This window comes from Equus caballus, chromosome 7 (genome assembly GCF_041296265.1).
Source record: "Equus caballus isolate H_3958 breed thoroughbred chromosome 7, TB-T2T, whole genome shotgun sequence".
In the NCBI taxonomy this organism is placed as follows: Eukaryota; Metazoa; Chordata; class Mammalia; order Perissodactyla; family Equidae; genus Equus; species Equus caballus.
Window position 1 is genome coordinate 79,479,423 of NC_091690.1, and position 24,922 is coordinate 79,504,344.

General features: G+C 40.6%; 1 protein-coding gene across 9 annotated transcripts in view; it reads right to left on the minus strand.

The window, feature by feature from the left end:
* Positions 1-2,809: 2,809 nt before the first annotated feature.
* The window catches only part of OVCH2 (ovochymase 2), a 63,647-nt gene continuing 41,534 nt past the window's right edge, over positions 2,810-24,922 (minus strand). For 3 of the 9 annotated variants that reach the window (XM_070274667.1, XM_070274668.1, XM_070274663.1), the window contains 16 exons: positions 23,607-23,732; positions 20,852-20,961; positions 18,890-18,981; positions 17,194-17,366; positions 16,728-16,823; positions 15,851-16,002; positions 14,997-15,186; positions 13,535-13,558; positions 11,730-11,820; positions 11,482-11,606; positions 10,588-10,728; positions 10,103-10,233; positions 7,108-7,189; positions 6,459-6,590; positions 5,178-5,258; positions 2,810-3,890 (listed from right to left, as the gene is read on the minus strand). In XM_070274667.1, the coding sequence (XP_070130768.1) occupies positions 3,874-3,890; positions 5,178-5,258; positions 6,459-6,590; positions 7,108-7,189; positions 10,103-10,233; positions 10,588-10,728; positions 11,482-11,606; positions 11,730-11,820; positions 13,535-13,558; positions 14,997-15,186; positions 15,851-16,002; positions 16,728-16,823; positions 17,194-17,366; positions 18,890-18,981; positions 20,852-20,961; positions 23,607-23,732 (1,763 nt within the window). In that variant the 3' untranslated portion in view covers positions 2,810-3,873. Of the gene's footprint in view, positions 3,891-4,719; positions 4,970-5,177; positions 5,259-6,458; positions 6,591-7,107; positions 7,202-10,102; positions 10,234-10,587; positions 10,729-11,481; positions 11,607-11,729; positions 11,821-13,534; positions 13,559-14,996; positions 15,187-15,850; positions 16,003-16,727; positions 16,824-17,193; positions 17,367-18,889; positions 18,997-20,851; positions 20,962-23,606; positions 23,938-24,922 lie in introns of those variants that run through there. The other 6 variants (XM_070274665.1, XM_070274666.1, XM_070274662.1 and 3 more) reach the window with 5 other exon arrangements.

A 24,922-nucleotide genomic window follows, 5' to 3' on the forward strand; every position in this document is an offset into this window, starting at 1 on the left:
ACCATCTTGACCATGGCAATGAAAGCAGCAGCCAACCCTTCCACCAGCACAGCAAAGCTATAGAGAATGTTCTCTCTTCTTTGTCTATAAAAGATTCTAGGGCTCAGAAACATGAAGCAATCTGTCTGACATCACTCAATGGGTTAAGAGCTCTAATGGGAACATAATCAAGTCTTGCAGCGTCATTTTGCTGTCAGCACAGATTATAGCTGTGCCCATCGGCCATTGGCAGGAAGTATCTCAAAGCCTCGGTCTCTGGCCCTGTTCAGCTTGCCTGTCCAGGTCAGCTGAAATGACTCAAGAGTGTGCAGTCAGAGGCAATAGGTTCATTAAAAAAATTTGAGTGTTTTCTAGAATAAAAATAAAACCTCTGTAAGATGACAAAACACTAGCTAGTCTAATTTTTAAAAAAGATTTTAAAAATACACAAAATTAGGAAAGTGGAAAATATCACAAAGACAGAAGGTATTAATTATAAGGAAATGTTTTGTACCACTCAAAGCAGTTAGTAGGAAAATCTGAACTATTACTAGGAGATTATAAATTATCAAAATTGACTGAAGGAGAAATTTTTAAATCTAAAAACCGATAATACTGAAGGAAATTGAGAAAGTTAACACTGAGCCTTCAATGAATAGATGTTTAAAATATGTAATTGCATGACATTATGTTTTATTATTCTCACGTCATAAATTGTATGCAAAATATAGAGCAAGAAGGAAAACTCTAAGAGAAAGTTGCTAAGAGGGTAGATCTTAAAAGTTCTCATCACAAGGAAAAAAAATTATAGCTATGGTGTGGTGATGGATGTTACTACACTTATTGTGGTGTCATTATGCAATATATACAAATATCAAATCACTATGTTGTATACCTGAAACTAATATAATGTTATACATTAATTATATCCCAATGAAAAAAGAAGGACATCTCTTTAGTTCTTTTCATGAATAAAACTGATATTCATCTCACAAAGGCAGACAATAACAAGAAAACCATAGGGCAGCGGTTCTCAAACTTTTTAGTTGCAGGGTACCTTTACAGTTTGAAAAAATCATTGACAATTCTAAAGACCTTCTCTTCCTGTGAGTGATATTTACCAATAGTTAGCATATTAGAAATTAAAGCATAAGTTAAAAGAAATATTTGTTAATTTACTTAAGATAACCATAATAAAAATATTAAGTATTAACATGAACAACATATTTATTCAAATAACTACATTTTCGAAAAGAAAAAATTTAAATAAGACTGGTATTGTTTCACATTTTCTTGAAACTGTTTAATGTCTGGCTAAAATAGAAGACAAGCGGGATTTTCTGCTTTTTACATTCAGTCTGTTGAGATATCACAAGTTATGTAGCCTTTGGAAAACACTGTACACTTTTGAGAGAATGAGAGTAAAAAGGAAGAATGATGTCTATGCATTACTAGAAAAGTAGTTTTGACTTTGCTGATCCTCCTGAAAGGATCTTGGAAGTCCCCAGCAGTCTCCGGATCACATTTTGAGAACCTCTGCTATAGGTCTATCTCAATTATGAATATTGATGCAAAAATCTAAGTGAAAATTAGTAAACAGAATCCAGCAGTATGTCAAAAGATGAATGCATTATGTCCAAGTGGGATTTGTTTCAGGAATGTAGGAATGTTAGGAATTCTATTAATATGGATTTAATACATTAATAAATCAAAGGAGAAAATAACTTAATCATTTTAGTAGATGCTAAAAAGTGTTTCACAAAATTCAATATTAATTCTGATTGAAAAATCATAGGAAAGTGGATACGATAAAATAAATATATCTCTATCCAACAGCCAGCCTCATGTTTAGTTAAAATATGGCAGAGACACAATGAGGGGGCAAAACTTTCCTGAGCACTCTGGGAGCTCAAGTTCTGCCTGGGGAGATGGATTGCCCATCACTGTGGTGAACGGGGAAGTAGCAGCAGACCCTGATGGATGTTGGAGGCGGCAGCTGAAGAATGAATGATTACCTAGTTTAAACCATCAGCTCCCACCATGTTCCATTCCCTGAGTGTACTTACATATTGGTGCAATGAGCAGCGGTGACTACCCAGGTCTTCCCAAGGATGGTCCCTCCACAGAGATGCCTGGTGGCAATCTGCAGACTAACCTACATTGGCCAGGAGCTGGCTGTGGCCTCCTTGCCTCCCACAATCTGGCTGGAAAGTAATCTGGAAGGGGACGGTTAAGCAGCTCCGCAGAGGCCACCTGGGAAGGGGCCAAGAAGACCCATGTTTATTACTCAGGGATCCTCCTCACCATCAAGCCCGGATTACAATCTCTGAGCATCACCCTTGTGCCAGGCACTCTAATAGACAACTCGGATTAATTAGAAGTACCTATTATATTCTAGAGAGATAAAAAAAATATACACACTACTGAAAGTGGGTGTTATATCCAAGAAAACCACTAAAATTTCAGGCTCACCCTTGACATCTCCCTTTTTTTGCTCCAACTATGCAGTCTCCAAACCCTTCAGATTCTATACCTATATATCTTGCATCCACCTTTTACCTTTGGGCTCAGATCCTCCATATTGCTCACCTGGACTACTCTCCCTGCAGTTAATCTTTTCCTGTCCTCCTCACGCTCCCAAATCAACCTCCCCAAAGTGCTGTTTTGGTTGTGTCACTCCCTTGATCAAAACCATCCAAGGTTCCCCACAGCACATGGAATCATGTTGACATCCTACTTACCCTTGCAGGCCCAAATCAAATGCCAGTTTCCTAATCATCTCATCCAGAAGTTATTTCAGTGTCTTCTTGTATTATGGTTTTCTGTACACTTTTTAATTTTGTTGTGAATTTTATTGAAATATTACATACACACAGAAAAATACTCAAGTAGTAAAGTACTTTGAATGAATTTTCAAAAAGCATAACCAGAACGCAGATCAATAAACAGATTAGCAGAATCCCAGAAGACCCATCAAGAGCTGTTCCAGTCACTCCTCCTCCGAAGGGTAATTGCTCTCTTGACATCTCACACTATATGTTAGTTTTGAATGATTTTAGTTTTAAGTAAATGGAAGTCATACAATATCAACTATTTGTACACCTAATTTTCATTATTAGGATATAAATTCCTTGAAGATAGGCACTATATCTTCTTCCTCTATGCACCCTCCTCCCCTATGCCCTAGAGATTTGTACAGAGAAGGCACCAAATGAGTAGTAAGCCGGTGTGACAGGATGTCAACAATCGATGAATATTAGTGAAGGATAAATAGGTGCTCATTGTACTATTCTTTCACTTGTTTTGTAGATTTGCAAAATTTCAAAATAAAAAGTGAAGGATAAAATTGCACATTGAATGACTTACGTAACCCAGGTTAGGTGTGCTATTTAAAACAGGGCACATGTAAACTCTTTTTCTTGTCCTTCTCAAGTTGTTATGTGTATTTGTACAAAGGGAGAAGGCCCTAAAGTAGGTGTGAGTTCAGAGAGAGAAAATCAGGAAAGTCTCTCTTACTGAGGTTTTGTATCAGGAGCTATTCGTGGACTATTTAATTTTACTCACCAAATATTTATTTGGCATCTACTGTGTTCTGGGCACTGCGGTAGGTGCTGGGGACAAAATGATGAATAAATCTTGCAGAGTGTTGTAATGAGACTCCTTAGAAAATATTGTGCTTGGTTTAAGCTGAGAAAAGTGACTTTGCTGACTGTACCCCCACGGTGGCAAGAGAAGGAACTGCGGCAGCCACACTTTACCAGGATTTTATACTCAGGGCATCGATGTATCATGAGGTCCAAGAAGCCAGAACAGAACGACTCAGACTGCATCCATCTCTTCTCATTAAAAGGAATATTCACCTTCCATACTCTCTATTATCCTGTGTTTTACATGTCAGATACTTTGTAAAACTAAAAAAAAAAAAATTAAAACTAAAATTAAAAATAATGTGCTAGATCTTTCTCTTGACAAACTATCAAAATGACAAACTACAAAAGTTTCTGTACCCTCATCCTCTGCCTGCTCCCCTCACCACATTGTCCACATGGACCAAGATCTTGCACACATATATCAGTGGATGTGATGGCGGAAACAAGAAGAGAAAGTTCAGCACTTCTCAATGGTCATTTCTTAATGTCATTTAATGGCATTAAAAAGTAGTGGTATCCTCACTGTTTTTCAGTGGATGGATCTTATGAGTCAAGCCACAATTTGGCACGTGATTTACAATTCCCACCAAATGAATGACTTGGGATGGGAATTTTGATTCTTGTAACTGGAAATATTTCAGCATTGCTTTGAGCAAGAGGGACAATGACCACAGCCCACAGAGCTCTATGCAATGGCTCTTTTGATGTGTCAACTTGGCTTGGCTACAGCCCCCAGTTATTCAATCAAACTTTAATCTAGATGTTGCTGTGAAGGGATTTTGCAGATGTAATAAAGGTCCCTAGTCAGCTGACTTTAGGTGAGGAAGATTATCCTGGATAATCTGAGTGGGCCTCACTTAATTAATTAGAAAGGACTGAAAAGCAGAGCTGAGTCATCCCCAAAAGAGAGAAGAATTTCTGCCTGTAGAGAATAGCTTCAGCCCACGCCCGGGCAACTTTGGTGTCCTTCCCTTTCTGACTGCCTGCCCTATGGATTTACTTCTTAGTCAGCCCCCACAATTGTGTAAGCCAGTTCCTGGTGTGTTAGTTTGCTAGCCCTGTCATAACAAAATATCACAAACTAAATGGCTTAGAACAACATAAATTTATTGGGTCACAGTTTCGGAGGCCAGAGGTCTGAGACCAAGGTGTTGGTAGGGTTGATTCCTTCTGGGGGTGGTGATGGAGAATCTGCTCCATGCCTCTCTCCTAGCTTCTGGTAGTTTATTGGCAATCTTTGGCATTCCTTGGCTTATAGATGATGCATCACCTGATCTCTGGCTTCATGTTCATATGATGTTCTCCCTGCGTGTGTGTCTCTGTCTGCATCCAAATTTCCCCTTTTATAAGGACATCAGTCAGATTAGGTCCACACTATTGACCTCATTTCAACTTGATTACCTCTATAAAGACTATGTCTCCAAATAAGGTCACATTCTGAGGTACTGGAGGTTAGGACTCCACCGTATCTTTTTGGGGATTTCTGGTTGAACCCCGGCTGATACACTCTGTGTGTATCTCTTGGTCCCATTCCCAAAAAGAGCTTACCAGAAGCATTGGGTTCTTCAGATAGTACATTCTGTGTCTCCACAAACATTGACTCATCCTCTGATCTGGAGATGTTTAAATCTGGATGTAAGCATAATACAATTGCTCAGATCACAGACAAGGCCAGTATTTGGGACTTATCAGAAAATTATTATTGTTAGGATTCTGGGGCATCTCAGTCAGCTGAACTCTATGGGTATTTTAACTGTAAAGTGCAGTATTTTAACTATAACCTTGCTTTGCCATAAGCAGTTGCTTACCGCCTAACAAGAATGAACAACTTGAGAAGCCGATAACTGGCTTTGTGGAATTTGGACAGAATGCTCATGGGTGTGAGGGCGTGGAAGGAAGCTGTGTAGCTCAGGTGTTTAGGGACTGGGGGTTGGTGAAGATATTTCGCATTTCTGAGCCTCTGTTATGTGGCCAAGCATACCCTAACTGAGTTGATCCTCACTACATTCTTACCAGGCATGTATTATTCTCCCATTGGAAGGTTGAAGAAAATATCTTAGATGACTCTTTCTTAGATCACACATTTATAAAAATAGGCCAAGATTCAGACATATAGTTGATCCTCTTTCTTTATGGATTCTGTATTTGCAAATTCATCTACTCGCTAACATTTATTTGTGACTCAAAACCAGTACTCATGGTGCTTTCACAGTCACTCATGGACATGTGCAGAGCAGTGAAAAATTTGAGTCACCTGATGCCCGTGTTCCTAGCTGAGGTCTAACGAGGTGACACTCTGCCTTCTTGTTTCAGCTTTCATACTCTAAACAAGTGTTCTTTCCATGGTCTGTTTAGTGCCACCAATTTTTTTCTTGCATTTTTGTGTTTTTTGTTGGTGATTTGGCTGTTTAAAATTGTCCTAAACAGTGCTGAAGTGCCTCTCGTGTTCCTAAGTGTGAGGAGGCTGGGATGTGCCTTATGGAGAAAATAAGTGTGTTAGGTAAGCCTTGTTCAGGCACAAGTTATAGTGGTGAGTTCACTATATTGGCTGTGAGTTCAATGTTAATGAATCAACAATATATATTAAATAAGGTGACTTTAAACAGAAACTCATATAAAACCAGGATCATAGGAACCTAGCTCTGTTTTCCCCCCAAGGAGCAGTGGCTCATATTCACTAATTCAGTGTTCCTGGTGGCTTCATAGAACAGAACTGCTGCCAACAATGAGAATTGACTGTACCCATGTTGGGCTCTAAAGGCTGCCCTTTATTACCACATTGTGAGGATGAGAATTGAAACCCGAGGCATTGGTGCCCCATCTTCTTACCTTTTTCAGGAATGAACGAGACTGTGGCCTGAAAGCCTCTGAAGGTCACATTTCCATCCGACTGGAAACTGATGAGCATTACACCGGAGGAGCTCAGCACAGGGGCGGGTGCATCAAAGCCACACAACCGAGCTGGATCAAACCCAGCCCAGGCAAGACAGGGTCAAGAGTACAGCAAGTAGATACGGCATTGGATAGAAGAAAAAATTTGTCCTTCAGGTAATTGTTGAGAAATAAATTTTCTGGTGGGCGTCACAATTCATTTTCAAAATAGAAAAGCAGTTTGCTTCTTCTTAATATGTATTTAATCCCATCAACATTTCAATTCTGTTTGTCTACCAAATGCTCCCACTGGGAATGCCACTAAGGGAATTGGTTCTAGCCACTGGGTTTATCTCAATGGCACTTTCCCTTTGCAGCATGACCCCTAGTTCATTGTGGCCTTCCACATTTTCTGTTCAAATGGTTCTTTGATTCTCCATCTCACTCTTCCTGGCCCTGATGTGGGAGAAGGAATGGTGATGAGACCATAGGGAGGGATGGAGGTAGTGCAGAGGAATGAAGGAAAATTGAGCCAGATCCTTTTTATCCTTGGAAAGGAATGGGTCCAAATGCAAACTAAGGAAGCTGAGGCTCTAGGGGAACAAACCTATTTCCGTCTTCCCTTCTACATCCCTGTGCACTGTCACAAAGTCGGAAGAGCAGTCTCCACTTTCTTCTATTTCCAGGCTCTGAAAGGAAAGCTGAGAAGACTCAATATTACATCCAGAGTAAATAATATGAATGAATTACCTGATTTTGATTAATCAGAAAAATGTGGATTGCTCAACTTGCTCTGGAATGTGACCTCAGATGAGCAAGTGAGTGGGGCATTCATGAATGGGTTAAATTACTTAGGAAAAGATGCTACATCATGGGCTCCCAAACCTTCTGAGATATCTAAGCTACCAAATATGGGCTGAATATAAGGGTGGGGAAATGTGCAAATATTTGAGTTCCCTCGCAGCTCTAAGAGACCAGAAGAGCCATCCCATGGAGATTTTTCACTGGAAGCAACTAGGCTTTGGGTTATACAAGAAATCTGTGAACACCCAGCTGCTTCTCTGAACATCTTACTGTTGTACACTTGGTTCCTGATATTTCATCTTGAACCTCCAGTTCTCCTGAATCAAGACTGAAGGTGGTTGTTCCCCTTGGAGACTGTGTCTTTCTACTTGGCAGGATATATTTGGCCCCTATTCCCATGCGCCTTGTCTTGCTGCCAACAAATCTCTATGACTCACTGACAAATTCTGATATGGCACAGATATCAGTGAGTGTTGAGTGCTGATGTAAAACAAAAGATCATCTGAGCTACTAAGAGCATTTGCAAAGGTGGTCTCAGAGTCAACACAGAAAACTTTGAGAAGTCATGGACATGTGTGAAAACGGAAATCCTAGTATGGGTTAGAGACATTTGATTTTGGATACTAAGCTTAAATGTAAACTTCAGCAAAATTCTAGAGTAGATTCTTAAACACATGATGTGTAATACTCTAGAAAAGAAAGATGATTACTTGGGACCAGCCTGGGCTCACCAAGAATAAATCATGACAAATCTTATTTCCATCATTTCTATAATTATAATATTGAATGGTAGCATAATATTCCATTTATCTCTATCCTTGAACAATTATGAAAATCCCACTGTTTTTCTTTCTTAAACATGTGAATATACTTATACACTTGCCTTTTCCTTCTTTTATATTATTTCCTGAAAGGGGAGCCTGTTCTGTGTTAGGCAAAGGGAAGGGAAGTATCTAGATAGAGGGAGCCATGTGAAGGAGGAGAAAGGAAACAGCAGAGAGTGATCTTTGAGCAATTTGGTAGCACTGGCAAATTGAATTTGAAGTGAGGAGCCATGGGAGATGGGGCTGACAGAGTAGGAGTTTGGATTTTAAACACACAGATGACGGGGATACAGTGGAGCCTGAGCACTTGGCAAAAGACACAGAGGACTGCATGGATGGGACAAAAGTGGAAACAAATGATCATTAATGGTGAATATAGCCATGGAGAGAAGGAGATGCATCAGAAACAGGATTTGTTCAAACATTTCTTAAACTTTTACTGGCATACTTTCCAGAAATAGACTTTTTAATCTCCAAGTCAAATGATATGCACGTAGTTATGACTTTGATACTAATTTCCAAATTACTGTCTTGGGTGAGTCTTGCGAGATGATGCTGTCACAGGTATGAGAGCATCATTTCACCCAGGCACAGCACTCAATGTATATTCATTGAATAGATGCTTTTGAATCACTTCCAGCTCTGGCATGTTCAGATTTTCAACTAAATTTTCTCTTCTTTCTCTTTCCAGAAATACGCTCATACTTAAACTTTTATCCTCCATCACAAATAACAAATCTTCCCTTAATTCTGCTTCCTCCTGAAATTTCTGCCTCAACTCTGTTGGGATTCAGAAGCTCTTAGAAAGAGAAGATCTATCCTTGCATCCTCTGTGGCATCTTCTCCCACTCACTTGTAAAACCTGTGTGATCTTTTGTCTGCTCTTAACATCCAACTTAACTTGATATTTCAGACACCACCACTCCCCCCTCCTGTCTATTGTTCAATTGTCCAATGCAATTATTCCACATTTTTATTGGGGGATGAAGTGGGGACTGGACAACAAATGATCAGTTTCATCTTCTTTAAATTCTAACTTTTTGTGCTAAATCCAAACTAGCGGCCACAATTTTTTGTTTGTTTGGTTTGTCTTGTTTTAAATTAAAGCCTCCATTTTCTGGACTGCCATAGCATCATACCAATTTGCTTCTCCTCCTGTGTCTCAGATGTCTTTTGGCCTCTTAAATATACGAGAACTTTGAGGTCTTGTCCACCCTTACTCCTCTCCCTTTATTTTCTGCTTTACTTTCTCTCCTTCATACACTCTCTAGCTTTCAATTATTGTTTTAAGAGAAAGACTCCTAACTAAATGCCTGGTTCCAACCTCACTCTGGCTGCAGTCTCACCTTCAGCTCTCTAGGAGCATCTCTCTGCAGATGGCCCCCTAGGGTTTAATGAACAAACAAACAAATGACCACAAACACTAATCAGATGCTGAATAAACCCTGGATCCTGCCTTTCCAAACCCTTTATACTTTAACCTCAGCCTCACTTTCCACCACCCCTCCAGGCACCATGTGATTCCTACACCAGCAAGTCCCTGAACCTGTTCTATGCTGGCTCCTCTGTGCTTGCCCTGTCCCCTCTGCTTGGAAAGCTTGATGATTTGGGCCTTATTGTCATCGAATTTTGTTATCCATTACTTACAAAGTGTTTTGTCAGCAGTTTAATTAATAAAGAAGAATTGCTTGTTTCTAGAAGTGACTAGACATTGATAAATTACCAAGTACACAGATTAAGGCAGCACTCCCGCAAAAAGTAAAGTGCTCTGTTGCCATCTAGTGGTAAGTGTGGGTAGTTACAGGGGAAAATAGGCTGGTCTGTTAAGTGCTTACCCAGAGTCTTGTGTGCCGGATACTAGGCACTAGGGATCCAGCTGTGAATCAATCAGGTAAAAATCTCTGCCCTCATAGTGCTTATGTTAGGTGTTCTGTGGAGATACCACAGCAAAGTAAAGGTAACCAGAGTCAGTACCTTAATTAGGTAATGTTTGGGGGCTTGAAAAATCCAGTTGCAGTCGGCCATGTTAGTGTAGTCCTCAGGATAGTGAAGACTCTGTATGAGGCCTTCTTCAAAAAGGACAGTTAAGGAACTGCAACCTGAATCTGAAATACAAGGGAGAACGTTCAAACAATGGCATCATCCAAGCAAAGAGGAATCCTCTTTATTCTCCCTCCTGTCTCCCACGAATTATGCCTGAGCTGAATTCTCAGGCAGAGCCACAAAGCAGGAAGACATTGTGCACTGATTTTCCGGAACTCATTAGACACTCTTAACTCATGAGTTAGCAGGACCGTAGGAGAAGTGCCCGCGTCCGCACCGCGCTGACCTTGTGCTTCTCTCCACTATAGAGCCCAGGGGGACTTGGGAGAGAGCTCCCTACCTCTCACCTAATTCTTATGGGGCCTCAACTTCTACAAAAGACCTGGAAAGTGTGTGATAGAAGTAAATGGTTTTACCAGGAAGGTAGTTTGGTTTAAGAGCTTTATAGGTGAGATTAAACCCAGCGGCGTAATCTGTGGCGTCAGAGCTGAACTTCAGCCTGATAGAGTTGGCGCCAATGAGAACTGATGAAGTGAGGCTTTCTCCACAGAATTTCCCTGCAACATAAGATGGAAGATTTTTTGTTCAGAGTCTAGGAAACAGCACTCATTAAAAGACTTAAGGAGAATGGAACCTGTCACAATCGTGCAGGATTGCCTAAACAGGGTTTCTCAACCTCAGCACTATTGAGATTTGAACTGGAACATTCTCTGTGTTCAGGCTGTCTTGAACATTCTAGGATGTTTTGCAGCATCCCTGGCCTCTACCCGCTAGATGCTAGTAACACTCCCTCCAGTGTGACAACGAAAAATGCTTCTAAGACATTGCCAAGTGTCTACTGGGGAGCAAAATCACCTCCAATTAAGAACCACAGAAACGCTCCTCCATTTCTGTTTCTTATGTAAGTAGCCTTTGGCTCCTACTCATGGTTATGCGTTGGTATTTTTTCTCTTAGCTGCTTGAGGCAGGTAAAGGTCATTTTCATGTCTAGGAAAGCAGTATTCTGCCTGGGAGGCCCCAAGAGGCCCTGCAATATGTCTACATTTTACACCTGAAGGGCTCCAGGTCTGACAAATGAGACTAGGGGCCTGGTTCCATGGGTAGCAGATGCAGCAAATGAAATACACTGGGGCCTTACAGCCATCAAACAGGCTCTGATTCAGTTCCTTTCCACTGTCAATTCTGAGTCTCAAAATTGCAGACAGGAAGTATGTTGTTTGCAGATGCCTCAGTGCCAGACATATTGTCACCAGGCCTCATTAAGCCCTCCTGACACTAATGTCCATTTGATGATGTGAAAATCCACTCACCAATAAGTCTGTCTTCTAAAGAATATATTGACAGGTGATTGTGGTAACAGGACTCTGCATCCAAATGGGAAAAGATGAGTAACACATGCATTGCCTCTGGTACCAGCAGCGTCCAGACACACAGTCTGCGGCAGACACATTGAGAGGGTATTATGTCTACACAGAAAATGGCTGTCACAGTCCAGTTAATGGGCTCAGTCAGACTCGGAGTGGGAGTCAGCAGAGGAGAGGCAGAGGGGGCTACTCACTGCTTGCTTTCATAATATAGGTAGGAGGTTTCTGGAAAGTGCAGCTGCCCCTCAGAATTGCTGACCACATGATCCTGCTCACTGCATGAGGCTGGAAGGGAAAGCCAGGAGAATCAGGGCTGACAGTGATGCCTAGCCACAACAGTCCCCTCCTTCCAGAACCTGCGCAGACACTGGAAGCTCCTGGTTCTTCTTTATGTGCACTTCCTTTCTTCACGGAACCTCTTCCTGCATTCGCGTCTATGATGCCTTATTCTTTTTGTTCCATTTAGATCGTGCCTAGTCTTGAGATTTACGGTTTCTTCTCCTTCACTCTTCTTTCTCTGACTCCATAACTCCACTCTATAAATACAGGTATTTCCCAGATTCTATCCCTGGTTTTCATCTTTCTACACGATCCCTCTGACCGGCCTCATTCATATCCTCGGTTTCAATTATTATTGTCTCTACGTTTCCGAACTTCAGACCTGATTTTTCAACTGTCTCCTAGATGGCTCCCTTGAAGCTTAACATGTGACAAGTGGAATTCCTCTGGGTCTGCGAAACTGCCTCCACTTTTGACTTGATTACTTTTATGTGCCCTTTTCTTAGTCTCTCATGCTCAAAACTTTGGTACCATCCTTGATTCCTCCCCCTCCCTCACCACCATTCATCTAAGCGACCACCAAGCCCTCATTCTTCTGGTTTCTATTCTCTCCTTTTCATTCTCCGGCCATTGCTCTAGTTCAGGCCACCATTTCTCATGCACAATCTCATAAATCCACCTTCAATTATTTCCCCTCCAATCTATCACTTATCCCCCAATCTAGTGCTGTTCTTATATCACTAAAGGATAGCTCTACTTATCTAATTAATCAACTTCCTATTACTCAATAAAGTTCAAACTTTTTTGACTGGCATTCAAAATTTCCACAATTTGGTCTCAAGTTAGCAATCTAATCTTCTCCCCATCACCTATCTTACACTTCAGCTGCTTTGACTAACGTACTGGCCTCTGTTAACATCCTAAATTTTCCCATCTTTATCCTTAATATTCCTCCTTTGATACGGATGATTCCTTGAGCTGGAACAGTTTTCTTTACCTGTATCCCATTTCCACCTGATAAAATCCTACTCGTCCTTTGTCATTTAAGGTTCAGCTTAAAAGATGTCTGTGCTCAAATGCCTCCCCTGTCTTTTTTTTTTCAGCTAGAAGCAGCTGCTCACTCCTCTGAGCTCTCAGGGGGCTCTTTTCCCACATTACTTATTTGTATATAGTTCCAGAGACTCACAGAACCACTGAAGATTTGAGCTAAAGATGCCTTAGATACAATTACAATACAATTACAATACAAATCCCAACTCTTTTCTTTATGGATGAGGAAAGTGAGGTCCAGAGGTGGGAAGGAGCTTACCCAAAGTCACAGAGTAAATTCATTGCAGGCTTGCAATGTAACACCCAGGGTGACTGAGTCCCCTGTATAAGGAAGGATACTTTCAGGGTAAGGTGGACAGTTTATGGACCACATTCTTACCACCTCACCCTCCTCCCTCGAGTCTCTGATCCAAAGCTAGGATTTGGCAAATGTTTACTGAATTGAGATGGAGTTCTGGATTGGTAAGAAGTGAGATGAGAGGGAATCTGGGGCTCCTGCTGGGCGAGGGACTGCCCTGGCTGGCAGGGAATGCTGTAGGTGCTTCAAGAGGTGGTTTTACGAGCAAGCAGAGCTCTTGCAGAGGAAAACTTTTGATCACAAAGGGAACAGATATTCAGAAATGCTAGATATTAATTCACGCTCTTGGAGCAAGCTTCAAGAAACACCCACCTCTGGAGATCTTTCTCCGCTTCCCTGGGAAAGAAAAAGAAAGATACAATTCAAGGTTTGTGGTATCCTGAACAATATTTCAAGAAGTTAGCATTTCCCTGGCTCAAAAGTGCAGAGATTTTTAAGTCAATATGCAACTAATGAAAATCTAATCTGTGGGACCGGCCCTGTGGCTGAGTGGTTAAGTTCATGCGCTCTGCTTCGGAACCTGGGGTTCTCTGGTTTGGATCCAGGGCACAGACCTACACACTGCTTGTCAAGCCATGCTGTGGCAGCATCCTACATAAAAGAACTAGAATGACCTACAACTAGGATATACAACCATGTACTGGGGCTTTGGGGACAAAAAGAAAAAAGGGAGAAAGATTGGCAAGAGATGTTAGCTCAGGGCCAATCTTTCTCACCAAAGTAAAAAAGCATACCTTAAAAAAAAATCTAATCTATGGAAAAAACAGAAGGGATAAATTGACAGAACAGGAGAGTGGTCTTGGTGTTTTAGTGAGATGACTAAAACACTCTTTATTAAGTGGGCTAATTAAGAATCAGACCATGATTAGCTTGGAGGTTATGCAGATCAGGAAGGGGTCATCTGTTCTACCTCTCTCATTTCACATGAGAAGAGAGACTAGTGATGGAAATAACTCTCCACAATCACAAAAGCATTGCTGGGATAACCACAAATTGAAGTGAGGGCTTGGATACCTGCCACTGTGCCATACACTTGAAAATAAACCCAAGTTCTTATGGAACGAATTTGAATTAATTTAACTAATTGAATTTCCCTCTTTGGGAAAGAAGTCCTATTGAGGCTGGAAGCCACCAGTTAAGAAAAGAGTTAAGTTGAATTTGGAGGCAGAAATCAAATTGCAATTAACTTACTGGTCAATCTACTAGACTGGGTCTTTTCAGACTTGCAGTACTTAGGCCTATGCCAGACCTTCTCAACCAGAGCATTACTAACATTTGGGGCTGGATCATTCTTTGTTGTAAGGGCTGTCCAGTGCATTATAGGATGCTTAGCAGCATTCATGGCCCCCACCCACTAGATACCAGTGGCATCCCCCTCTCCCAGTTGTGGCAGCCCAAAATGTCTCCAGACATTGTCCCTTGGAGGACAAAATTTCCCCTGGCTGATAACTGCTGATTTATGCTATAGCTTGCTGAATCTTGCTGGCACAGTCGAGAAATAAGTGGTGAAAACATATCACCAGAGGAGATAGTTTCAATTAAAGGCAAATTTGACAAAGTCTAGGATGGATATATTCATATTTCATTGAATATTTGTATGCTGTACCACACGCCGTATTTTACTCTTGCTTTGGACTTAGTAAATATCACAATCCTTATGTGAGACACGAAGAGCAGAAGCAGAGCCTGTCTGCTCAGTGGTCCTCACTTGTCTGGACTCTGCTGATTCTCTCTCCGTCCCTAGCTTGTTAACCTTATGTGCTGGCTTCATTACCAATTTGGACGTGTTTGTGGACCCAGGGAAGCACTTTACTAAGGTCTGTGAAGATCCCAGGGGATCCTTGATCATCTTTCTGTACATTGTTTCTCCAGCCTCGACCACAGCCCAAACCCCAGGAAGTCACACCAGCCAGAGTCCAAGCCCCTTTCTTATTTCGACACATGAGGGAACCTCCTGAATCGCCCTGTAGGGGGAAAAAGCCTCAGTTACTATCATTGCCAGTGTCTGTTCCCCAAAGCACTCAATCCTTTTCCCCCACAAAGATGTTAGGTAAGAATCAATGATATTTCTTCATTTCTAATAATTTGGACTCAGGAGCCTGGAAGAATAGCCAACTACAATTCATAATAGCTGCTCAAATATCATTGGAGCCTATCAATTCCACCTCCTCCTCCCCCATCCTAGGCTTTCATCAAACAGATGTATTTCCCTCTCCTGTCTCATCCTATAGACTCAGAGAATTCTTTCCCAGTAGTAAAATTGACCTCGGGTCTTGGTCAGCAGGAAGAATGGAGGGAAAGTAAAGTTCCCATTATAGACAAACTGGATATCTCTATAGAGGAAAGTGCCAGGCATCTTTCAGCAGGGGAGAACCCTGAGCTCATTGTTGGCATTATGTCTATGATTTCGTCTTTTGGAAAAAGCAGAAGACCTCCTCTGAATTCATACTGCCTGGTAAAAACAGGTTGTTTAAATTGTCCCTATATTTTGACTTGACTTTCCCTGTCACTTCTGACCCTTCTTTCCAGAATCTAGTCTTACCTACAGCCTTCTTTCAGTCCCTCACGTGATGACAAAGCTGAGGGAAGCCCTGTCAGGGACCTGTCAGCTCAGCCACTCCCACCTACCTGACAAGCATCTCTCCCTCCATCTGGAAAGCCTGTGCAGAGAAAGGTCTGCCCACTGATGGGTTTCTTTAGGGTTAACAGAGCTGCCACACACTCCTCCTGGGTCAAAATGGGCAAGTTCACTTCCTGCAAGACTTGCGAGAGGATGCCGTCTAGAAAACACACAGATGAGAGCCCCAGCGAAGCACTCTTTCACCATTTCTGAGTTGAAGATGCCCCATTCAGGCTTGTGTCTTTTGGAAACACCTGAATTTCTAAGCACCATGTGATATTCTCTGTTTTTAAAAATGTTTACACAATTGTTTTACAAGAATACAATACAAAGAAATTTATGCACCGCTATGTTCATTGCAACATTATTCCGACAGCCAAGATATGGAAGCAACCCAAGTGCCCATCAACTGATGAATGGATAAAGAAGATGTGGTATATATATATACAATGCAATACTACTCAGCCATAAAAAAAGACAAAATTGTGCCATTTGTGACAACATGGATGGAACTTGAGGGTATTATGTTAAGCGAAATAAGCCAGGCAGAGAAAGATAGATATAGTATGATTTCACTCATTTGTGGAAGATAAACAAACACCTGGATAAGGAGAACAGATTGGTGGTTAAGAGAGGGGAAGGGGATGGGGGAGTGGGTGAAAGGGGTAAGGGGGCACATATGTATGGTGACAGATAAAAACTAGACTATTGGTGGTGACTATGAAGCAGTCTATACAGAATCTGATGTATATAGTGTATACCTGAAATTACACAGTTTTATAAACCAATATGACTTCAATAAAATAACTAAAAAAATTCTATTTTCTTACTGTCTACCAGAAAGTTCTGACGTCTGATTAAGAGTAGTGGCATAGAAGACCTTACCTTCAGTCAAGCGGCCCCAGCCTGCAGTTGTACAAATAAATCCAGCCTCAAATCGTTCCCCTGGTTCTGGAAGACACACGGGCCGCACAAACTGGCCTAAAGAAAAGAGCAAGGTAGGGCTTGTCTCATCCATGGAGGAGAGGACACCATAAGCCACTCACCAATTGGCATCTAGGTGGTTCCCCAGAGACCTTGTAAGAGTTGTGATAGTTTCGCCTGGAGTCTCCAGGGGTCACTTTTCAGACAAAGAAAGACCCTCTCCTGACTCCATGTAATACTATATCTGAAGCCACAAGCAAAAAGAGTTTCAGATAGGGAAGCCTCCACTCCAAATCTCTATCTTAAAGTCCATGACCCAGAACTGTTGGGCATATGCTACATAATATATACTGTAGGGAATGTGCTATGGAACAGAAGTTATGGAGAACATGGGATAGACAATTCAGAGTTGGCCTCAAATGTTTACCGAAATTGAAGGCTCCAGTCATCTTCAAAAGAGCAATATCGTAGTCCATTGGTTTCTTGGTGGAGAAATGTGGGTGTACAATGATGGTTTCAATGGTGAGAGTTTGCTCTCCTGGCTCTGTGTGGTTCAAGTCATATTCTCCAGCAGTAACATTCAAAGTTAATGCAATATTTCTATGAAGAGGAAGCAGTAAAATGGTGGATTTCATTGAGCCTCTGAGTATAGATGAAATGGTTGACAAACTGGCCTCTTCAAAATGACATGGGTAGATAATGAGGGGTGTGAGGCTGCTAAACAGAGAAAGTGAGAATGATTCCAACACTTTCAGTAAAAATGCAGAGTTTCCCAATTCAAGTGGGATACTAATAAAGAGTGGCCTCATATAGAGCCAATGATATGATAAATTGAATACTTAGCAATGTTATTTGTAAAATGTCTAAAAAAGTATATACATTGCAATTTAGGGGTCTAAAGCTGTTAGCGGACTTTATTCAGCATCTCTGGGGGTTAGTCTGGACTGACTATCAGTGAGATCCTTTGGGAATGATTTGTGATGCACACTAGGTATGCTGCTTTAATGTCAGAGATCTAATGCATAATGTATATTGTGAAAGACACAAGAGCACCATAACACTTATGTCCCAGATAGCATGAATACTCAGGGATTTGGGACAAATTATAACAATGGGAGGTAAGGATCCTTAACTCCTTTATGTTTGTAACTTAGAGCCCCGGCGCGACATGGGAAAACCATTCTACTACCTTTTTTCCTGCAATAAAGTTGTCTGAAAGGAACTTCGTAGGATGCATTGAGATGTATTAAGAGCTCTGGGCTTGCCATCTTTTGGGAGACTTCATTCCCAGGAGTGATGATTTAAATAAAATTAGAAAGGGTATAATTTTCTCTTGATATGCTTCCCTGGGCTCGTGGCTATCGTATGTACCTAACCTAAAACATAGCATCTCTCTAGCCTAACCACCTACCACATTGTGTGAAATCATCAGTTGACTCTTCCTTAGACTATCAACTCTCTGGGGGCAGAAATTCTGTATTACTCATATTTTTATCTTTGGTACCCACTAGTGTCTAGCACCAAGTAAATATCCAGGAGATGTTTGCAGACTTGAAATGAAAGAGAGAAAATATGAGGGCATGATCTTGGTTATAGCCTGGTGAGTAGCAAGAGCCCTGACAACAGTAGAACTTTTGGAGCACATAGGAAATTGGATCAAGGATGGAAGTTGTTGGAATGAAGCACAGAGAGGCAGGATCAAGAGGAAAGAAGACATGGAGAATTCTTTGTGTTTTACTGGCCTCCCATTTTTTTTTTTTTAATCCATTTCTTAAGATACATAATGAACTGGATAATTTTCTTTCTGTGAAATTTAAGAAAACTAGGAAAGAACTTTCACAAATCTATCTTTGTGTTACTTCTTTTCTCAATTAGATATTATCCTTTATTAACTTCCAGTCATGTTAAGTAAGTAAAGTATTCTGCTCCTTCAAGGGATGTATGTTTTCTACCAAGTTGAGTATCCTCTGACAGTGTCACTGAGCCCTATTTGTGTTATGAAGTTAAGATATTCCCCTACTACAGCATATGTCACACAGATGTATGTTTTGATAGAGTTGTTGCTGCTGATGCCAAGGGAGAAGGGTAAACTGTCCTTTATCCGTGGCTCGGCCTTCCCCTACCTGTTTGCAACGCAGTGAGCAGCTGTAATCACCCACTGTGGAGAGATGATGGTCCCACCACAGATATGCTTCTGCCTTCGTTTCAGTGACACCTGAATTGCAAAGACCTTAAATGGGAGCAAGTTAATGCCTTGGGATCCCCCAAAACCTGGAAACTGAGCATATTCTGAAAAACAGATCTGGATATCTTATTCATAAATATCAGAAACCATGGACTGTGAAGCAGAAAAACCCACCTCATCACAGCTCAGAAAAATAGCAGTGCTGGAGATAGAACATTCCCAACCCTGGTCCCCAAGAGAGGTAGTTAATTTCAGATGATTGGCTATAAGGTTTCAGTAGAGTTGATGGTAAAAATTGCTGGTATCTATCTATCTATATATCAATCAATCATCTATCTATCACCTATCTATCTGTCTATCTAATCTATTTATTTTTATAATACTTTTGACCCAGACTGTTACTGTAACAATATTAACAATATCTGTGAGTGAAGAGAAAGGAAACAAAGCATAAGATACAGTAGAGTCCAGATGAAGACGTTTGGGAGACAGGCCAGGTAAGAGCTAAGGGTGTCTTTCAACACAAGCTCTAATTCCTCCAAGCATCTTAGAGAAATAGTATGCACCTACAAATTTCTCATACTCTTAACTATTTGACCTCTACAACTCCTATAGGCCTGTTTTTTAAACGTTATTTTATTGAGGTCACACAGCATTGTGTAAATTTCAGGTGTGCATCATTAAATTTCAGCTTCAGTAAAGACTGAATTGTGTTTACCACCAAAAGTCTAGTTTCCATCCAAGCCTATTTTTAAATCTCCCTCTACAATATACTTTTTATCTTTGGTTTATCTTGTTTATGAATTTGATTTCACTCTAAAACAACTTACAGGATACAATTACATACTTTTAAATCCACTGTTGAAATTAGAAAAGATGCGATTTATTACAATTGTCTCCTTTTTGAACAAAAATTATTCAATGAGCAATATAAAATGATATTCAATACAAGATAAAGCCTAAGAATGGAATAAAGAGCAAGTAAGTAAAAGTCAATGAGTCACCCCTATGATTTGAATATGGACTTCTGAATTGACTAGCCAACCAATTGACCAAGTAAGCAACTGATCAATCAACTCTTCTACCAAATAATCAATTCATCAGTTAATCAAATGACAATGATTCAGCCATTCAATCAACCCACTGAACACAAACTCAAGCAACCAACAATTACCAAATATCCACTGCCATAAAGTTAATATGATTGACTCAAGGAAGTAAATATAAAGAGCTATCCCTTTACTTGCAAAATTAAGAAGCAAGAGTATGACATGGCTCCCATGATAAAGAAAGTTTGGAGACTTTCAAAGGCAGTACATGTAAACACCATAGGCTAGGTGCAGAAGCAGAAAGGCCTTTCTATGGCATGGGAGGACCAGAAAATTAGATTGAGTCAGAATTCTTAGGACACTAGCTATTAAGAAGGTGGTACTCTTGACTATTCCCTGAGGAGTCCTATGGTATAGGTACAAGCCTTATACCCAAGACATAAAAAACAGACTTATGGATATGACATCTTTGTCTTTCCTGGTTGTCTTAAACTATACTGAGACACACATATTTTAAATGTATATATCGAATCAGAAAACTATTTTTTAAATTGTAAATTCAAAAGTTTTTCAGCTCTTGAAGTGGGATTTCTGTCTTAGGGGTTGGAAGTTTGGGATGGCATTTCTAATTTTTGGAGCAAGGCAATAGTGCATGTGGCTACTCTAAATACACCTTTTCTGGAACTCAACTGGTACACATCATGAGGGAATTGGCCTTGCACACACTCATGGAATCTCTGGTGATGAGCTGGGCAGAATGGAGTGCACTGATGGGCAGAATGTGACTCTGGGAGATCCAATCCTAAGACAGCTTATAGTCCACCCACAAGAGAATGTTCCCTGGGACTTACCTGCCAGGGGTAGGAACCCTTTTCCACTTGGCTTCCCCCAACAATGCGACTGAAAATGTTAAAGTAATTCTGAGGCCGTGCCTTCACCAAACTCTGCCCACAAGTGGGAGCTGGGAAAAGAAAAGAGAAAAATTTAGTAATTAGATAGTTCCTAGCACTCAGGGTACAGGAAACTTTTCTGAGCAAGAAAAAACTGTAGGACATGGAGTATGTATAAAGATTACAAAATGGCTTTAAGTTAATTGTGGAATTTGCCGTGATTTGCAGTATAGGGGATTGTTCAGCTTTTGTCACATGGAACAGGCATATTGTGAAGAGATCTACTTCTCTGATAAGAAGATTAAGGGCCTCAGATGTAGATCTCCACTAGGTTAGCAGGGATGCAGCCTCCTTGATTCTGAGCACTCTGGCCCCTTAGAGATTCCTCGCAGCACTCTGTACTTCTATGATATCTATCACGGGTCTTTATGGTTATTTCTATGTCTTTCAATCCAACTAGACTGTGGGCTCCTTAAAGAAAGAATCTTAATGTTAGGAATGTCTATAACCTCAATATCTAGCACAGTTCCCGATGCATGGAAGTTGCTCAATTAATTGGTTGAATGGATGATGCCATAGACTGTTACACCTTAGACTGTAAATGTGTGTACATCTTCTTCTCAACTTCACCCAGGAGACTGAGTCAGAAACCATTGTCTATGCTGCCTGGCACACAGTCAGATATTGGATTTAATTCTCTATGAGGGTGGAAAGTGGCAGGTTTTTCAAGGAGAGTGGAGTAGAGAGAAGACATTGTCCTGATTCACATACCAGAGTAGTGTTAAGGTAGAAGGATTGCCAGGTAATGGAAGAAAGAGCTCTTTCCTCTTTGTGGAAAAGACTTTACCCCTGAAAACAGTGCCTTTACTTGTTTATCCTCAATGGTTTTTTTTGACTACTCATCTAATAGATGGGCTAGATTAAAGATATTTAATGACTCCTCAGAAATTCAAGGATGACACATCTTCTGTTCCTACTGCAGGTCATTCTTTCCTACATGTTTTCTAAGAGGGCCTAGAAATACCTGCCTCACAATCAACCCACTTTTTTTTTTTTTAAGAGATTGGCACCTGAGCCAACATCTGCTGCCAATCTTCTTCTTCTTCTCCTTTTTTTCTTCTTCCCAACCACCTCCCACCCCCCGCCCCCCGCTGCAGTACACAACTGCACATTCTAGCTGTAGGTCCCCCTGGCTCTGCTATGTGGGATGCTGCCACATCATGGCTTGTTGAGCAGTGCTAGGTCTGTGCCCAGGATCGGAACTGGTGAAACCCTGGGCCGCTGAAGCAGAGTGCGCCAACTTAACCACTTGGTCATGGGGCTGGCACCTCAACCCACTACTTTACCTAGCGGAATCCTCTAATCCTAATTCTTCAAGTTTAAAGATCACCTCAACTAAGAAGTATTCCTTGATTTCATCAAACTGTGCTAAGTGTCTCATCCCTGTATGTGTAGTACTCTTTCCTCTCCCTTTTTTTTTTTTTTAAAGATTTTATTTTTTTCCTTTTTCTCCCCAAAGCCCCCCGCTACATGGCTGTACATTCCTCGCTGTGGGTCCTTCTAGTTGTGGCATGCAGGATGCCGCCCCAGTGTGGCCCGACTAGCAGTGCCATGTCCGCGCCCAGGATTCGAACCAACGAAACACTGGGCCGCCTGCAGCAGAGCGCGCAAACCCAACCACTCAGCCACGGGGCCAGCCCCTCTTTCCTCTCCCTTTTTATGGTTTTTGCCATGTAGTATTGTGATAGTGAATTGTTCATCTGTCTCCCTCACTGGACTATGAAATACTTGAGGAAACAAAACTATGTCTTATTCATCTCTGTATTTCCAAAGTTTAGTACTATTGCTAGCATACAGTAGACACTTAGAAGAGTTGAATGGATGAACAAAACGTTTTTCTTGAGAAGGTATCATTGAGAGCATAATTATTTAGATCAATACATTAAAATATACAAAGCTCTTTCAAATAACTTCTCATTTAATCCCCATTCTATGCTTATGAATCAAGCTTTATTATCCCCACATTACAGTTGAGACAACAAAAGATCAAAGAGATGCACAGCTAATTAATGGCAAAGCATGGATGTAAAACCAAGCCTTTTGATTCTGAACCCAGTGAAGGCATGACATTGGATCAAATATTTATTTTTTAACTGTTTCAGTTGAAAAAATCACAAATACCTTAGAAACAGAATTTACTGTTTTCTTAACTCATTTAAGCAAGGATAGAAAACATGATGATTCTTGGTACCGGCACAAATATGACTATGGAGAAGCCTGCTAAGAACTGTTCTCAGCTTATGTTACTTGAGGAAACAAAGACCACTTATAATACACCACAGTGAACATGCTTCATATTTCCCAGCAACATAATTTTCTAAAAGACTACAAATGTTTCCAAATTTATGCTTCTTTCTAGAATTTGTTCCATGAAAGAGGATGGGATTGTATAGCGTGTCCAAATAATTGAACAATCCTAGTTTTCTTCAGATCAATTCAACTTTTCCAAGTTATATTCCATAAATGTTTCACCCCGTTTCATATGCTGACTGCAGGACAGAACGTCAGAAAAGTTACATTAAAATAAGTTAGATCTCCAAAATACATTTTCTTCTCCTCTTTTCCCAAAGGAATATAGAGTGAAGACGTGATGCCCATTGCCAGCAGAGGCTATTCCTTCAGGCAAAGGTAGTTATAGAATTTGTGTGGAACTTACCTTTGGGGAGAGACAGAGTTGCAGATTTCCCTTGTTCCAAACAGATCATTCCAATTAGTAAAATCAGCTTATTCTTGCTCATAGGCATTTTGAGACTCAGAGTTTTTCCCTGAAATTTTAGAGAGACTGAGGAGAACCAAAATAGAAAGCCTGTGAGACCAGCAATAAGCCAATTTAAAAGAAAGTTATTCATTAACCAAGACTTGAGGCATTCAACCATGTCTATATGATGTTTCTGAATGTGGTTTCTTGCAAAGATCTTTGCAAGATGTGGGAAGTCAACCACAGAAGCAAAGTCTTGATAAAGCAATATTACATGCCCCATTATACCCACATCAATATGTTGCTTCACTCAGAGTGTATCTGGCTAGCCAAGTGGTTGGTGGCTAAGGCTTTTATTTGCAAACATCATTTGCCACTTAGTACAGGTTAATATAAGAGGATTGAATATCAAATTTGTCCTTGTTTTCAAGATTAGACTTTCCGACATGCTTGCAGACAACTCATCAGAATGAGCTGAAGCATTTTTCTTTTTCTTATTTTCCAAATGTAAATGGATAGTTATACCATGTAGTAGAGAAGAAGAGATGAGAACAGATAATTTGGTAGCACACTCAGGATGTCATGCTACTAGACAGTGACTTAGGATACGGTCCATTAGGGCATTTGTGAATTTGCGTTCTCTCACCATTTTTTGTATTTACAGAAAGTAAACACTAAATATCCTTTGCTTCTACACCTGGTAGATGACGTGGCACAAATAGGTGGCTTTGATTAAATGCCAGTCTTCTTCTTCCCTGGCTGAGTTCTTGGCCCATGGTCAGTGTGTGAGCAACACTTGTAGATTGGCCAACGCCATCTCTGACCACACAGGAATATGAGATTTTTCTGTCAACTGTTACAAATTAGCTGCCCAAAACAGCAAATGTCAAACCAGAAGCTCCTAACTTCTTTGTGGCAAATTTTTCCCGAGTACAAAATAAATCTATAAAAACACAACAGATACAAATAATATAAATGCAAAACAAAGAAGTTCTAATAACTAAAATTTGTGAGAACTGCAAATTTAGGCACCAGTCAAGATTGTAGCTTTACATAAAGGACACTCAAATCCCTGATTGAGGCTTTATCCACAAATACTTTAATTCTGTAGCTGGGAAATTTTGACTGTTGATATGGGAATTGATGTCAGTCCTAACGAGTAATCAATCAAAGTCCAAACTATAATCAAAATCTCAATCTTTGTTTGACAACAGATGATCTGGAAAGTTCTATTATATCTTATCAATCACTTTCCAGAGCAATTTGAATAGGAA